Genomic DNA, 15,555 nt, shown 5'->3' with positions numbered 1-15,555 from the left:
AAAGAATAGCCCACAGATGAATGGAAATATACTTGTTCTCCAAAATAAGATTGTGGAAATAAACAAGCGTGGTAGGGCATCGTACTTAATGGGAATTGGGTGTGTGGCTTCGCCGTCTGAGGTCTGAAACAGGTAAACGCTGTCAGAATTGCTAGTATGTACATCCTCTCTTGAAGGAGTGCTCTTAGAACTGGCTCCCCAGTCTCCTGTGTATGAAGCTTATTTTGCTTTTTGGAATAATTGCACATAATTTTGACAACTAAAAGAACTCTATAGGAGGTGGGGTTTGAGTTCCTCAGAAATTCCTACACTTAGCGCCAGCCAGCGGGATGTGGGAAGTGGTTGTGCTTCGTGTCATTTGCATATGGAGAAAGAAGGACCACAGCATCTAATCCACACAGTGAGAAAACAAGATTTGGACAGATACATACAAGTATTCTATCACTTCTGCCCAAATATTGTATCAAACCATCTCTTCCCAAATAACAGTTTTGTTAGCCTAAGAACACATTAACTCAGTCAGATCTGGGCTCTCACAAAGCTTTATGGTAACTGCTCTGCTTACTGGTAAATAAGCAATGGGATTTTTGCCTAGCAACCCCGCCATGGAAACACAGCTTGACTCGCTAAGTGGCAGGGGAGTTGGGAGGGGCAAGGAACACAAGGGCGGTGCCTTTTAGGGACTCTCTGCAGCTGGTTCCTGACACCCCAAACATTATCTGCAATTCTTGTCAGTTTCAGGATGATGAAAAAAGCTGGGGAGGGGAAACTAACTGAAAGGCAAACAGAAAAGCTTCCAAGATTGTGAGCTGAGACTGTCTGAGGGCTCAGTCCTGGGCCAGCACAGAAGAACCAAGAGAAAATGAGGACTTATTTCTTATTGAAAAAGGAGGTCATCATATGAGACAATGTATCCAGGAAGGGAAACCCAGCAGTGACCACCGGAAGCTAGACAGAGATTATCTTAAAACCAGATGTGAGGGAACGTTCCTCCATAGCAGAGGGCAGCGTTCAATGTGGGACTGCCCACATCTAAGGAAAGACTCGAACTTTTCCATCAGACATGATTGGTAACAGTCACCAAGCATTTAGCGGGCACTGAGCTGAGCTTTCACACGCTTATTTCATCTTCCAAACACTCCTGTGAGGCGGACTCTCTTATCTCCATTTTTAGAGGAAGAAACTGATGCCCAGAGAAGTTGAGAAACTTGGTCACTCAGTCACTTAGCAGTGGGGATGGAGTGTGTGTCTGGCAGGCTGCCCCGAGACTCCAACTTCTTAAGCACAATAGTGGTGAATGGGTGCAGAGCTAGTGGGGATGAGAAACCCACAGATCACTGGATGACGCGTTTGTGGTTCCATCGTGGAAGCTGCAGTTGAAAATGTTCAGTTAGGGCAACTCTTCTTAAGTGTCTAGAGGACAGCATAAATGTGGGTCTCCAGAATAACAGATACTATCAAAACCTTATGCCCATACCCCTTCCTTTTATAGTGAAGTACGGGTACACGCAATTTCATATGCCTACACACACACGCAAGACACTTGATTTTGTAAGTCCCTAAAATACCCTGATGATTTAAGCCTCCGGGGATTTGCTGAGCATCACCCTAGGATGTCTGGAGGAAGTGGTCCAGGGACACGTTGGTTGGCTTGGGCAGTGAGCAGTGGTGAAATGCTAACTTGCAGATAAACTCTCTGACAGATAATGCCATTAAGACGCCACGCTCTAGCCTCTGTTGCACACCTCCCTTTGCTACCAAACAAATGCTGCCCAGTGCCATCATCTCTTTTGCCCACCTCCTGGAGCCTGGGAATGGCTCCAGCTTCCCACGTACTTGCAGCTCTCCTCTGCCAGCCTCAGCCTCATTTGGATTGCACTTGCGTTCACATCCTAATTTCTGACTTAACAAGTGTCTCGCAAACATTTAATTCACTTTAATTTCATTATGCATTTGAAGAGGACGATTTATTGAGGGGGAAAATGATGTTCCGTTGCCAGCAATTAGATTAACTTAATGATCTATGATAAAAATCTCCTTTTGGGCTTTGGCTTTTGTCCGTGTTTACAAACAAAAGTAGGCTAATAATAATAATAATAATAACGAAGTTCCTGGATTCTCAGAGGGGTCTTAACTGCCCCCTCCAAGTTCTACAAGATCTAATATGGAAATGTATGAAATGGGTAAAACATTCTTTGTGGTTCTCAGGTCATTTGTCTTGTCATAGTACTTTCATTTGTGGGAAAAAATGTGTATGCAAAAATATCAATAAATTATCTTTTTTTTTGATGGCTTTTCTGAGGAGATGGGAACTATATAACAGCATGGATCAATTTATTTTTTCCTGTTCCCACTTTGTATCCTGAGTACTCTCTTAGAAGTCAGAGAACTTGACTCCTTTTTATGAAGGATTGTATTTCTTTAGCTTTTCCTATGAATATTTAGGGACTAGCTTTCCTGATGGCTCAGATGGTTAAAGAATCTGCCTACAATGTGGGAGACCCACATTTGATCCCTAAGTCAAGAAGATCCCCTGGAGGAGAGCATGGCAACCCACGGCAGGATTCTTGCCTGGAGAATCCCATGGACAGAGGAGCCTGGGGGGCTACAGTCCACGTGGTCACAAAGAGTCAGACACAACTTGGTGACTAACACTTTCATTTCGCTTATACTGATCTCACTGTGGATTGAGATTTGTGCAGATAAATATTCTCCACTATAGCTCTTCTTTGCATTTACCTGCCCACAGTTCCACCATACTGAACACATCTGGGACTCAGGGCCCTAGGCAGGTGGGACTGGTGCTTGTGAGGCTTGATTGCAGAGGATGGCAGCCTCCCACCACCCTTTCCCAGCTCTCGTGTCCCTTGGCGTTTCCCAGAGAAGAAGAGGTGGTTCTGAGGTTTATCTCCGTAAGTCAGGAAGGAAGAGAGGAGTGGGAGGAAGAGAAAGAGGGTCATAACCAACCTTCCTGTCTTGGAGAACACGGTCATTTCCTGTCTGAGCTGTGTGGTCGGTCGTAAGAGAATCTCTTGGCCTGGAAAACCTGGCTGGGGTGTCCCTGCCGTGAGGAAAGGTTAGGATTTCCAGGACGGTGACAGGATCGCCCAGTGACGAGGTTTTATTCTCAGCCTTCCTTCCTCGAAGGGGAAACAGGGTGGCCTGTTCTTCATGGAGGTTAGCCCGGTTTCTTTCCTTACAGGAGAGCTCTGGCGACTCTGAACTGGTGAACTGTTGAGTAACTTGAAAAGCGGTTTCCATCCCTGTGCGCTGGACTGAGAGCTAATCACAGCTGCATTCTCCTCTCAGCTCTGCCTGATTAGCAGCATCTTATGCAAGCTCCTTTTGCATCCATAAAATGCAGTGTCTGAATGCCAAATGCACTTTGTACTCTGGACCTGCTCTGCCCTTTAATTCACTGGAAGGCGATGACTAGAAAATATTAATAGATGCCATGGTAGAGATTTCCATATCGATTCCTTGAATGTGTGCTTTTGCAGGGCTTCAATCCAGGCAGTGTACACAGGTCCGGGCACTCTGGTGTTAAACAGACATTTATGAGACGCTGAGTTTTTGGTCAAGTAATAGTGTCAGGGTCCCCTGATGACAGTCTCCAATGGCAAACTGGGAGCTGTGAGAAGACCTTAGCAGGCTGTTCAGTTTGGAGGCGATGCCAGCGTTGTCTTGAGTGTCATTCACGGGGACACCAGCACCTCCAGTCTGCCTCTGGTACCCCGTAGGTGTGATTCTTTCACCCCAATATCAGGGTCGTTCCCGATCTAGGTGCATCTTCACCTCTTACCTACTGAATCCTTCAGAAGCTGACTTGAGGTGGAGCTTCTATTAGTTGTTGTAGACATGGAGCCTGCCATTCAACATGGACTCCTGCCCTGTCCCTTGATGGTTATACAGCCAGCAAACATGACGAGCACAGCACTGACTTAAACACACGCATTTTAAAAGAAGAATGTGATATAAATGTACCGCCTTGGCTGGGGGACAGGAAGGCGAAGAAGCACCCAGGCAGATGGTTGGAGTTTTGTCCCAAACGAGGGTGGGGTCAGGTCAGCTGTGTTTTTCTTTTCATCCTAACCTTCTGGTCTGTCTCAGGAGCCATTTTTCCAGCATGTGCCCTTTGACTCGAGGGAAGCCGGGTGCAAATCCATCACCACCACTGTGGAAGGAACCCCCAAACCTGTGCCTCCTACAGAGGGTCAGTGAAGCCACGTGAGAAACGGCGGCAAAAATGTCCTTTCTTGGGAAGCAGTCTCCTTTACACCAGTGAGGGGGTTAGAAAATCAGCATTTGGGCTGCAGTCAGGGAACCGTGCAAAGGACATTCAAGGAGTCTCTTGCCCAAGGACCACCGAGACCAGCTGAAAACTTCGGTCCTTACGTTTTTCTAGGAGAGGGTCCACAGCTTTCATCAGATGCTCCCCAAGCTGCTCACGGACAAAGAAATGTCCAAAGCCACTGACATTTTTTTTTTTTTTCTACCTCTTGTCTTCCGAATCCAGGGTGATGGAGCTGACTTCCCTGTCTTTCTTTCTCCTTTGCTCTTCTTTAGAAAAAGCAAGTGAGTCAGACCAAGATCCGGGTCATCTCAACCATCCTGTTCATCTTGGCCGGCTGTGTCGTGTTTGTGACAATCCCTGCCGTCATCTTCAAATACATTGAGGGGTGGACGGCCCTGGAGTCCATTTACTTTGTGGTGGTCACTCTCACCACGGTGGGCTTTGGTGATTTTGTGGCAGGTAAGCACTCTGGAATATCCCAGCCACCGGGGCCCTGGTGGGGAAAACATTTACTGTGGTCAGTGCTTTTCCAAACCACGAGAAAAGATGGAGGAACAAATGGAAAAGGCTCAGCATCACCACTGTTGGGCACAGGCTTGTTCCAAACCTGCAGTCCTCTGTGAGGGAAACAGCAGCCGGCTGCTGCCTTGGGAGGAAGCCAGCCTCTCGCCTCCCCCACTCAGGAGGCAGGCTATCTTCATCATCATATGAATTATGACTGAAATGAATTCCTCATTGGATTTCGGGCTTCTGAATTGTATTAAGGCTCCTTGCATCAACTGATAAAGGCTATATTAGCAAGTGGCAAAAATGAAGCTCTGGAGAGATGAGCGTCGAGTTTAGTCTGCAGGGACCTGCAGATGAAGCTTCCTGATGCTGAGGGCAGAGTCACCATCCCTGGAAAAGTTGCTCCAGGCATGTCCGGATGCAGGACTAAAGACCCAGGTAACCACCTGGAGTTGAAAACTGCCCCAAGAGAATTTAATATTATAATGGATCCTGCATGAATCTAGATAGACACAATAGCCTTCATTGTAAAAATAAATGCCAATGAACCATGCTTAAGGAAGAAAAAGAAATCACCATCAAATTCTTCTAGGGACAGGGAGCTTAAAAACTGAAATGAAACCTGACGTTTTATGGGTATTGCTCTCCCAGGGTGGTGGGAAGGTAGGGATAGGAGGAGGAGGCCACCGATCTCTTTCTGGATGGATTAGTTCTAGGTGGTCAGACAAATGCTCAGTTTCTACTCCCAGAAGTGAACACTTGACCCAGTAACTCTGTCGCAACTCAATATATTTAAAGAGGCCAGGGATCCCCTCTTCTGGAATCTGGAAAAAGGGTAAATTCTGGAAAGGATGTTGAAGGTTGGCTGTCTCCATGGTAATTCTAAGGAAACAGACAACCCGAAGAGTAGTTTTGCAGCTATTCCAGCTAGGAAGGTGAAGACCGAAGTTGCCTTTGTAGAAACAGCAGTTTTAATGCTTTCTTCCTTTTGACTATCTTAAGGACTAAGAACTTGCCAAGTCAGAGTGACTGAGAATTGCTTACACAGAGCCCGAGGCCTGGGGCCCCGCCCGCCTTGGCTTATCCTCGATGCTCAGCTACTGAGCAGCTCCCCAGCTTGGGCAGGAGGTCGCTTGGTGCCACTTGATGAGAAGCCTGAAGCTCTGGACAGACAGCGCACAGAGGCAGGAGGACAGTACCAAGAGCGACTGTCCGGTCAACTCCTTAGCATTGTCCGTAGCTGCTCTGCGGGGAAACTCATTGAGGTTCCAATCCCAGCTGCTGTTTAGAGCTATTTCATCAACATCTTTAAGTTCCCCAAAGCATCATCTGCACTCTGCTGTACTGCTCTGTGCTAACTCTGGCCTGTCTGGAGGACTGTCTTCTGGAGGACACGTTGGGCAAACCCTGCTCTCTAACCGGTTGCTCCGTTCAATCTGTTAATCTGGGTCACAAATAGCACAGCCCGGGGAACAGGAGATTAAAAAAACTGCTTATGATTTAAGTTTATTATTTATCCTGATGAGCTACGATGGACCGTGAGCGCTTAGCACACACCGGCACTTGGCCTGATGTTTACTTACCTGGAAAGGCCGTGACCTCCACAGTCACAGACATAGCATGGCTTTGTTCTTTTGTTTTTTAGTGATCTTTAGCGACGGAAGATTTTAATGAATCTAATGGCCAAGTGTATAGATAAATACAAAGAACTGTTAGAAAGTTTTAAAGTCTATTTTGGTTGTAACTGGGTCAGAGAAAATGGACATGCTTTCCCATGGGTTCTGATAACAGTAACCGCTGCACATGTAAATATGCCTCCTGCAGAGTACCTTTCTTTTTAAACATTTCTATTGGAATAGAGTTGATTTACAATGTTGTGTTAGTGTCCCGTGTACAACAAAGCGATTCAGTCATACACATATATGTGTCTGTTCTTTTCCCATTCAGGTTATTACAGAATATTGAGCTGCAGAGCACTGTTTTAATTCCCTTACCTACCGCTGATTACAGAACCATATTTCCTTTGCCCCATCGTCTCTGCAGACTTGGGTCTGTTATAATTCATGGCGCTGACTGCAATTGGACCAGGCCCTTCTAAGCTGCCGTTTCCATAGCTTACAGAGACCAATCTGAAGCACGGCTGCCTTGGAACCCTGGAAGTGTGTCAAAGCCTTTTTGGCAATGCTCTGAGAGCAAAAGGGAAGGCTGTCCATCTTTTAAAAAGATACATTAACAAGAGCTGATGGTTGCTGTGATTTGACAAGGCATCAGCTTGGAAACAGAATCAGAACATCAATCACCATGCAGGATTAAGTGGTGGTTTATTTTGTAGGTGACACACTTTAGGACAGTCTAACAACCCACCAAGCATTTTGCAACCCTGACTGGCAGCACCTGAATTCCAGGCCAGCAGCTGGTAAACTAACGGGCAGAAGGGTGTTTCCTGCCTTGTTTGCTAGCGCACCCTAGTGACAGTCTTTTGTGGAGGATGGTGACTGGTTGGTAAACATTTATTTTCAGAGAGCTCCCAGGAAAGAGTGGCAGAGTTCCGCTTAGTGTGGAGATGAAATGAACCTCAGAACTCACTTCAGGCTGCAGAAAGTCCCCCAGTACCCTCGAGAAAGCTAGGGAGAGGGGAAGAATTGCCTGAAAGCGAAAAGCAAGGCAGTTACACCAAACCAAGCAGGGTTTACCACAGAGCCCTCCAGCAGAGTTTGGAATTCTCATTTTCAGAAGTGGCGGTAGCTGTGGAGACCTTGTGGGCTCCGTTGCAAACTGAGAAGTACCACAAGCCACAGAACCTGCCCAGCCACCTTTGGGAGGTATTACTGATACCGTAAAAGCTCAGTGCAGATTCAGAGGTGCTACATGAGGTTACAACCACAACCCAGTGGGAAAGTCCAGGGTACAGTAATTACCAATCCATGGCTAATGTCGATTTTCTTAGAAATGGCCACGAGCCAGCTTCATTGGAAAATGACATCTCACAGACAGGTATTTCATGAAGTGTCTTCACTTCTTTATGAGAAGGGGCTGGGCTTAGAATCTCTGTTGCTTGGTTACCTTGGGCAGGCCTGTAGAAGGTCTGGAATAAATAGGCTATTTACTTGGAATAAACGACTGATCTTTTCAATGGAACAGCCAGTCAATGCAGTCAGGCAGCTAGTCAACTTGGTTTGATGGATTTTTTACTATAATCCCTATTTGTAAAATAAAGGGATTGAACTAGCTGGCCTTGAAGGTCCCTTTTTGTTCTCACACAGAGATTCTAATTGACTCGGTCTAATTGACCCTATGGATCAGCATTATGTAAACACCATCCTCTGGTCAGCCTTAAATCACTATTGGCTGGGTCCAAGTCTCAGGGATACCATCAAGTCTAATTTTACTTCCACACACATACTTCTCTCTTGGTAAATGCGTATGTGCTTAAGGAGAAAATGGTGTCAAGAGTTCCAAACCATTTGGGATTATTTAATGGTATTTTGTTTTTATTAAATTTAAGGCAGTTTAAGAAAAACTTGACAAAGTCAACTATACCCCAATAAGAAAAAAACAAAAACAAAAACACAAAACTTGAAACTGGGCCTGCTCTGTTGTCCTCTAATTCAAGCCATTCATTGTCAAGCTCAAGTTTAAACTGGATGGATCAGGCTGGTCACTAACATATTTTTTGTTATTATATATTGTGCATTAAGGGCTTTCCTGGTAGCTCAGCTAGTAAAGAATCGGCCTGCAAGGCAGGAGACCCCAGTTCAATTCCTGGGTTGGGAAAATCCTCTGGAGAAGGGATAGGCTACCCACTCCATGGACAGAGGAGCCTGGCGGGCTACAGTCCACGGGGTTGCAAAGAGTCGAACAAGATTGAGCAACTAATCACAGCACATGATGTATGGAGATTATTGGTCAAGATTCAAAATAAGTGAAGCCACAGGCCAGGCTCCTTTGGGGAAGAGACACGACTTTTCCTTGCCCTCCCACCCTGTCACATCGTGTATACAGCAGGCCGAGCAGCTGAGCGTTGGATGGTGATACGACCGCAGCTCTGCTACACGGACTGGGATGCGTTTGCTCTGCGACGACCGTTTGCGAGACCCTCCTTAAAGTAACGCTTGGTTGTTTGCAGGGGGAAACGCTGGCATCAATTACCGGGAGTGGTATAAGCCCCTGGTGTGGTTTTGGATCCTCGTTGGCCTTGCCTACTTTGCCGCTGTCCTCAGCATGATCGGAGATTGGCTACGCGTTTTATCCAAAAAGACAAAAGAAGAGGTAGGATTCCGTCCAGATTCTCTGAATGTTCCTGAGGTCAGAAACATTGGCACCCCACTCCAGTACTCTTGCCTGGAAAATCCCGTGGATGGAGGAGCCTGGTGGGCTGCAGTCCATGGGGTCGCTAAGAGTTGGGCACGACTGAGCAAATTCACTTTCACTTTTCACTTTCATGCATTCATTGGAGAAGGAAATGGCAACCCACTCCAGTGTTCTTGCCTGGAGAATCCCAGGGACGGGGGAGCCTGGTGGGCTGCCGTCTATGGGGTCGCACAGAGTCGGACACGACTGAAGCGACTTAGCAGCAGCAGCAGCAGCAGCAGCATTCTATGGGCTAGACCATCTCCTACTAAGTGGAGGCCTCCTAGATGTCCTTGTTTTGAATCCTTGAATGATTTTAAATGCCACGTTAAATGGGATAGCAGTTATTTCTGGATTCTTTTTTAGCAGGTGAGAAAAATCTGGTGACTCACTTACCAGCCCACAGCTCCTGGAAAAACTAGTAAACGGCAACTTATTTTTAAAAAAGGAAGTGAAAAAAAACATATCCAGACATAGTCAGCATAGGTAGACGCAGTTGGGGGAGGTGTACAATTGCCCCCAATCAGCAGATGTGTGCATTTTTCTCAATTCCATATGAGACTGAAGTTGTTGAACTGTGGCCGGCCGTGGAGGGTGAACTCATGAGGTCCCTTTCACTCATGTCCCCTCTGGGTTGTCAGATCTGTAGAAACAAATATATGTCTGTGGCCAGGGGCACACACACAACAGCCCTTCCTTCCTCAAATAAATGTGCATGGAAGCCTACACACAGGCAAGAAAAGGAATGGCTACAGAGCAAAGGTAGATTTTGTGATTAAAAAAAAAGTGTCCATGTAGTTCTTTTGGAAAGAGAGGAAAAGAGATAAGAAAGAAGAAGGGTAAAGAGAAGCAAAGCAGTAAAGAAAGGAAAGGAGATAAAACCTAAAGAAACAGAGGGACAGCCTGTTTAAGGGCGACTGTTCCCTGCCCAGGGTGCAGGCATTCTGAGCGGAGGGTCCTGGGAGAGCCTCCTTAGATGGCACCATCTCCCACACCATTCCTGGGAGCAGAGGTTTAATTTTCCTGGCTTGCAGAAGCAGTGTCAATGCACTCTCTAGTCTGATTCCCCAGAGAGCTAACTGACCTGCTGAAAATCAGCCGTAACAAAAGAGAACACTCAACAACATAAATATTGACATTTCTCAATGCAAAAATCCGAGTTACTCCTTTGCATAGGACAGCATGAGTCCTGTACTAATAGTCCTGCTGAAATAAAGCCCAGAGAGTTGGTCTTGACCCTCATGCAAGACTTTGCTCTGAGAAAGCACATGTTCTGTGGGCTTTGGCAGAAGATGCCCCCTTCCTGCACCCTGAGCAGAGAAGCTTGGTTATCAGGTACCTTGCGTGGGGGTCGGGGGGGGGGGGGTGGTCTTAAACCAGCGCAAGCCGGATAGCACAAGGTCATAGACAGCATTGTCTAGATATGGGGTGACACAGGACTTTCCTTTTTAGAACTAGGTCATTTCCAGGCTAATGGGGACGGGTGGAGCACTCTAACCCAGACAGACATCTTGGAGGAACAGGGCAGGGCAGAGGACCCTCTGGATACGTGCTTTGTGCCCAGGGCCGAGCTAGGTGCCCGGCTACCTCACATAACAGGAAAAGCTCTGAGCTAGACACAACTGCCTCCGAGTTATGCAGCAGGAATGAAGCCGGACCACGGAAGGGTGAACCCAACAGACGCTAAGTCAGGTCCGTCCGCCTCCCCTTCTGTCCCCCGAATCCAGGTGTCTGGCGGCGTTAGGGTTGCCCAGCACGTGCGCCTCTCGGAGGCACCTTAGTCCCGAGCGGGAAGGGCGAGGGTGGAAGTAGCCTTTCCTGCCCTTGGTGGGGCGGACGCAAAGCCACCGCCTCCGGGCCTCATTCCCACGAGGACCCCCGAGGGCTGCGGGCACGGGAGGGTGGTGGCAATGGGGGGCTAGTGGCAATGGAGGGTCGTGGCGATGGGGGGCTGGGTGCGATGGGGGGTGGGGGCGCTGGGGGGTGGGGGCAATGAAGGGGTGCGTGCGATGAAGCGGTGGGTGCGATGGGGGGTGGGTGCGATGGAGGGCGGAGGCAGGTGCCCGGGCGCTGGGGGCGATGGGGGTGGCGGCGATGGGGGGGGCAGTGGCGGGCGCCTGGGCGCGGGGCGTGGGGGCGGGGGGCGATGTCTCAGCGCCCTGTGGTCGCCCCGTCTCTCCGCCAGGTGGGCGAGATCAAGGCGCACGCGGCCGAGTGGAAGGCCAACGTGACGGCCGAGTTCCGGGAGACGCGGCGGCGGCTGAGCGTGGAGATCCACGACAAGCTGCAGCGCGCCGCCACCATCCGCAGCATGGAGCGCCGGCGCCTGGGCCTGGACCAGCGGGCGCACTCGCTCGACATGCTCTCGCCGGAGAAGCGCTCGGTGTTCGCCGCGCTCGACGCGGGCCGCTGCAAGGCCTCGTCCCAGGAGAGCATCGACCACCGGCCCAACAACCTGCGGCTGCAGGCGTCGGAGCCGCTGCAGAAGCGCGGGCAGGGCGCCTCCGAGGATAACATCGTCAACAAGCTGGGCTCAGCTTCCAGGCTCACCAAGAGGAAGAACCGGGACCTCCGCAAGGCCCTGCCCGAGGACGTGCACAGGATCTACAGGACCCTCCGCCACTACTCCCTGGACGAGGAGAAGAAGGAGGACACGGAGAAGGGGTGCAACTCGGACCACTCCAGCACCGCCGTGCTCACCGACTGCGCCCAGCCGCCGGCCGGCGCGGGGGACGGCGTGGGCCCCGCCGACGCCAAAGACGCGGAGCGCGACAGCAGCGCGCTGCTAGAAGCCAGAAACTAAGCGGGAAGGACGCACTGGACGTGACCCAGCCTTGTCTTTTGTTTGTTTGTTTTTAAATATATTCACCCTGAGACACGTGCCTTAAAACAAGACTTCTCGTTAGTCCGAAATTACATAGCATCGAAGAAGATATTTCACTGTGCCATAAACGACCGAAAAAGCTCGCTCTGCCAAAAGGGAATCAAAAGAACAAGGACTCGGCTTTTGATTACAGCCGCAGGACACCCAGGGCGCCTTCGTGGGCGCGGGAGGTCACGGCCGCCGAGGTCCAGGGCACGTGCCGGCGATGGATGCGGTGGCCCCGGGCAGCGCCGCCGCGCTCCGGAGGGCGCGAAAGGGCAGCTATTCGTAGACCAGCCGTCTGAAAGGAACAGGTGTGTCTTTTAAAGGAAGTCGTCTCCTGAACCCACTGTCAGGAATGTGTGCACGCACGCACAAGGGGCCTGGACTGGGAGGTGGACTGGTCCTTGTCACTTGGGGTCGGAGCGGACATGTTGGAATGTTGCTCTGAGCTCCGATTTTGAGACAAAAGCGTTCAGTGCATCCCTAGTCTTTTCTAAGCTCCAGATGAACGTCCCTGGGACCCGAGAGCACCTAGAATTTGTTGGAAGCAGATGAGAGCACACGTATCAAAAGGTGCAATTGCTTTCCTCATTACAAGAGAAAAAAGTCACATCACACTGTGGATATCACCTTAACCAATGACAGAAGCCTGCTGAATTTTGTCTTTCTCACAGGTAGTCCAATCGGACTCGCAAGCATTGGTGAACACTCAACCTCAGCCGCTGCGTGGTGACAGGCAAAAACCAAACCTCAGTGCACGGTGCGCTGAAAAGGCACCAAAAGGGTGCAACGGTGAAAACAAACTGGTTTTGAAATGTTCATGTTCACTTTTCTAGTGGAACTTGTTACAATTGGTTTTGATAAAAAGGGGAAAAATACCAAAACTATTGCCTTGCATGATGCCAGTGGCTTACTGTCCTGTCTAGCTAATCCTAAATGTTTGTAAACATAGACATCCTGCATGTCTAAGACATACCAAGGAGGACCATGGCATCGTTCCTTCTCAGGGCTTCTCGTCCCTTTGGGTGTCTTAGGGTAGACAGAGTGACACCAGGTCCTATCCTGCTATTTGCAAACAAAAGGAAAAGGAATCCCTCAAACCAACCCTTGTACGAGAAGATTGAATTGTTTTCATTGCTTGCAGCTTAAGTGCCATTACTGCCATTTTTTAAAAAATAATACTTAAAAGAAGTATTTGAAAGACTTCACGTTTATGTTTGGGTGTTCCTTTATTCTGAAAGTATCACTGCTTTTCCTTGATCATTTCTTCACTTGTACCTGCTAGCCACTAAAGTTACAATGCTACTGTGATTGATTGTTTCTAGGAGAACAGTAACCAACACGTGGTGATAATTATGATTTTTTTTTTCACGAGGTTAGAACACCCGGTGAAGGAAAGTGGGGGTCTGACGGGTCATAGGTTTGAGGAGGAAGACTCTAAGTGGATTTTTAGCAGCAAGGAAAGAGTACGTACTACGCCAAGTATCCCACGTGTGCCTCAGCCTTTTTCAGAGTTGGCTGGCTGTCATCCTGGTTCAAACCTAGCCATTTGTGCCACACACTTCAGTGTTTGGACCTGGCAACACCCGGAAGTTGCTGCTTATGGGTCTCCTGGGCTCAGTACCACTGTTTGGGGATATCACATAGCTAACACGCAGGGTGGATTTGTCAAAACGTCACAGGACTGGCAGAGACTTCCAGAAACCATCTAATGCTTTTCTGACTTCCAGGGAAAAATGATAGCCACCGCATCCTCGACTGCTTCAGCCAAGGCAGACCTCTTGCTGCTATTTCCCCCAAATGCACAGCTCTCCTTTGTCTAGAGCACACGCAGCCCCCGTGTGCCTCACCGCACCCCCCCCCCCCACCTCATTGTAAGCTCTGATTAAAGCACTGGCATCACTTTTGGGAAGGAACCAAATAAGAATCAAGTCTGATTAGTGCCCCCCCTGCCCCATCCAAGGTATGTTTGGATTAATGCTGCCACAGGGCTGTGGCTCACTGGTGACATCCTGTGTCCACAGAGTAACAGACAGACTCTTGGGCAACGATGTATATGCAGGGGTGGGCCTTGGTTCTTACTATGGGAGTCATTCCAGCCTGACAAAGTGTGTGCTAAGGAATTAGTAGGTAACTGGGCTTCCCTGGTGGCTCAGACAGTAAAGAATCTACTTGCACTGCAGGAGACCTGGATTCGATCCCTGGGTTGGGAAGATCCCCTGGAGGAGGGCGTGGCAACCCACTCTATTATTCTTGCCAAGAGAATCCCACGGACAGAGGAGCCTGGTGGGCTACAGTCCATGGCGTTGCAGAGAGTCCAAGTAAAGCACAGCACAGCACGGGGAACTGGGACTTCATTCTTCTGACAAGTTGAAAGCTTCCTGATTAAACTGTCCAGGGATCTCATTCATTTGGGTTTCTACCCTGTTACTTGATACCTTCTTTATAGTAGTGGGTTAAAATTCTAGACTCTACAGGCAGAGCTGGCCAAGAGGCTTCCCTGTTATTTATCCAGTGACGCCCATAGGCCAGGCACTAGATGAGGCACTTTAGGGGCGTGGGCTCACTGAACCGCCCCAGCAACGCTCTGTGGGAAGTGTTTGCAAACCCATTATACACGTGATGACACAGAGGCTCAGGGAAGCCAAGTGAGTAACTTACCTAAGAGCACACAGCAAGAAGGCGGCAGAGCTAGTCATCAGTCTATTTGACCAAAGTCTGCTTTTGACTTTGCGGCAGTGTCCACGCCACGCACCTTGTGAGTGTGTGTCTGTGTGTGCGCGTGCACGTGTGTCTTTCTAGTTTCCTGGACATGGCATACAGAGGTAGGAGAAAGCTCTTTATTGCCACGATGGGATGAGGTCTTTGTGAACACGGCCTAACACGTTGTCCTTACAGATGATCATTGTACATTATTTTGGTTTTGGTTTTGGGAATGCGCCTCCTGGCACCCTTTCTGTACTGTTAAAAATGCCCTTTGAAGACACCCTTTTGCACTTTACTTGCTTGTCCTGCAGGAACTCAGCATACAGGTGGAATAAAACAGTTCAAAACTCTAAGCTGCACACTCTACCAAATGGAACCACACTCTACCACACACCAGATGTTGGTATATGTGTGTGTAGACACTCAGTTGTGCTGATTCTTTACCACTGAGCCCCCTGGTAAGCCCAGACCCTCGGCCAGACAAGGCAGGTCCAGTCACACAGAGGGAGCGAGAATAGCCCTTGCCTGGGAGTTTCCCGAGTACAGATGGGACTGAGGCCCTGACGAATACAATCAAAGAATAGCCCTCTCTTCGTGGAGATTGATCCATTAGACATGTGGGCACAGAGTCCGACAAGCTGTAGCCTACTCTCCGGGCTTCCCAGGCGGCACTAGTGGTAAAGAGTCCGCCTGCCAGTGCAGGAGACACAAGAGATGCAGGTTCCATCCCTGGGTTGGGAAGATCCCCTGGAGGAGGGCATGGCCACCCACTCCAGGATTCTTGCCTGGAGAATTCCATGGGCTACAGTCCCTAGAATCGCAAAGAGTCAAG

At 49.0% G+C, this 15,555-nt stretch overlaps 1 protein-coding gene across 1 annotated transcript in view; it reads left to right on the top strand.

The window, feature by feature from the left end:
• Positions 1-13,754, top strand: part of KCNK10 (potassium two pore domain channel subfamily K member 10) — a 157,408-nt gene extending 143,654 nt beyond the window's left edge. The window contains exons 5-7 of the mRNA XM_027552666.1: positions 4,567-4,753; positions 8,928-9,070; positions 11,337-13,754. Of these exons, the coding sequence (XP_027408467.1) occupies positions 4,567-4,753; positions 8,928-9,070; positions 11,337-11,954 (948 nt within the window). The 3' untranslated portion in view covers positions 11,955-13,754. The remainder of the gene's footprint in view (positions 1-4,566; positions 4,754-8,927; positions 9,071-11,336) is intronic.
• The last annotated feature ends 1,801 nt before the right edge of the window (positions 13,755-15,555 follow it).

The sequence above is a fragment of the Bos indicus x Bos taurus genome, chromosome 10 (assembly GCF_003369695.1).
Source record: "Bos indicus x Bos taurus breed Angus x Brahman F1 hybrid chromosome 10, Bos_hybrid_MaternalHap_v2.0, whole genome shotgun sequence".
NCBI lineage: Eukaryota > Metazoa > Chordata > Mammalia > Artiodactyla > Bovidae > Bos > Bos indicus x Bos taurus.
The sequence above is the reverse complement of the archived record's forward strand: the minus strand, read 5'-3'. Positions and strand labels throughout refer to the sequence as shown.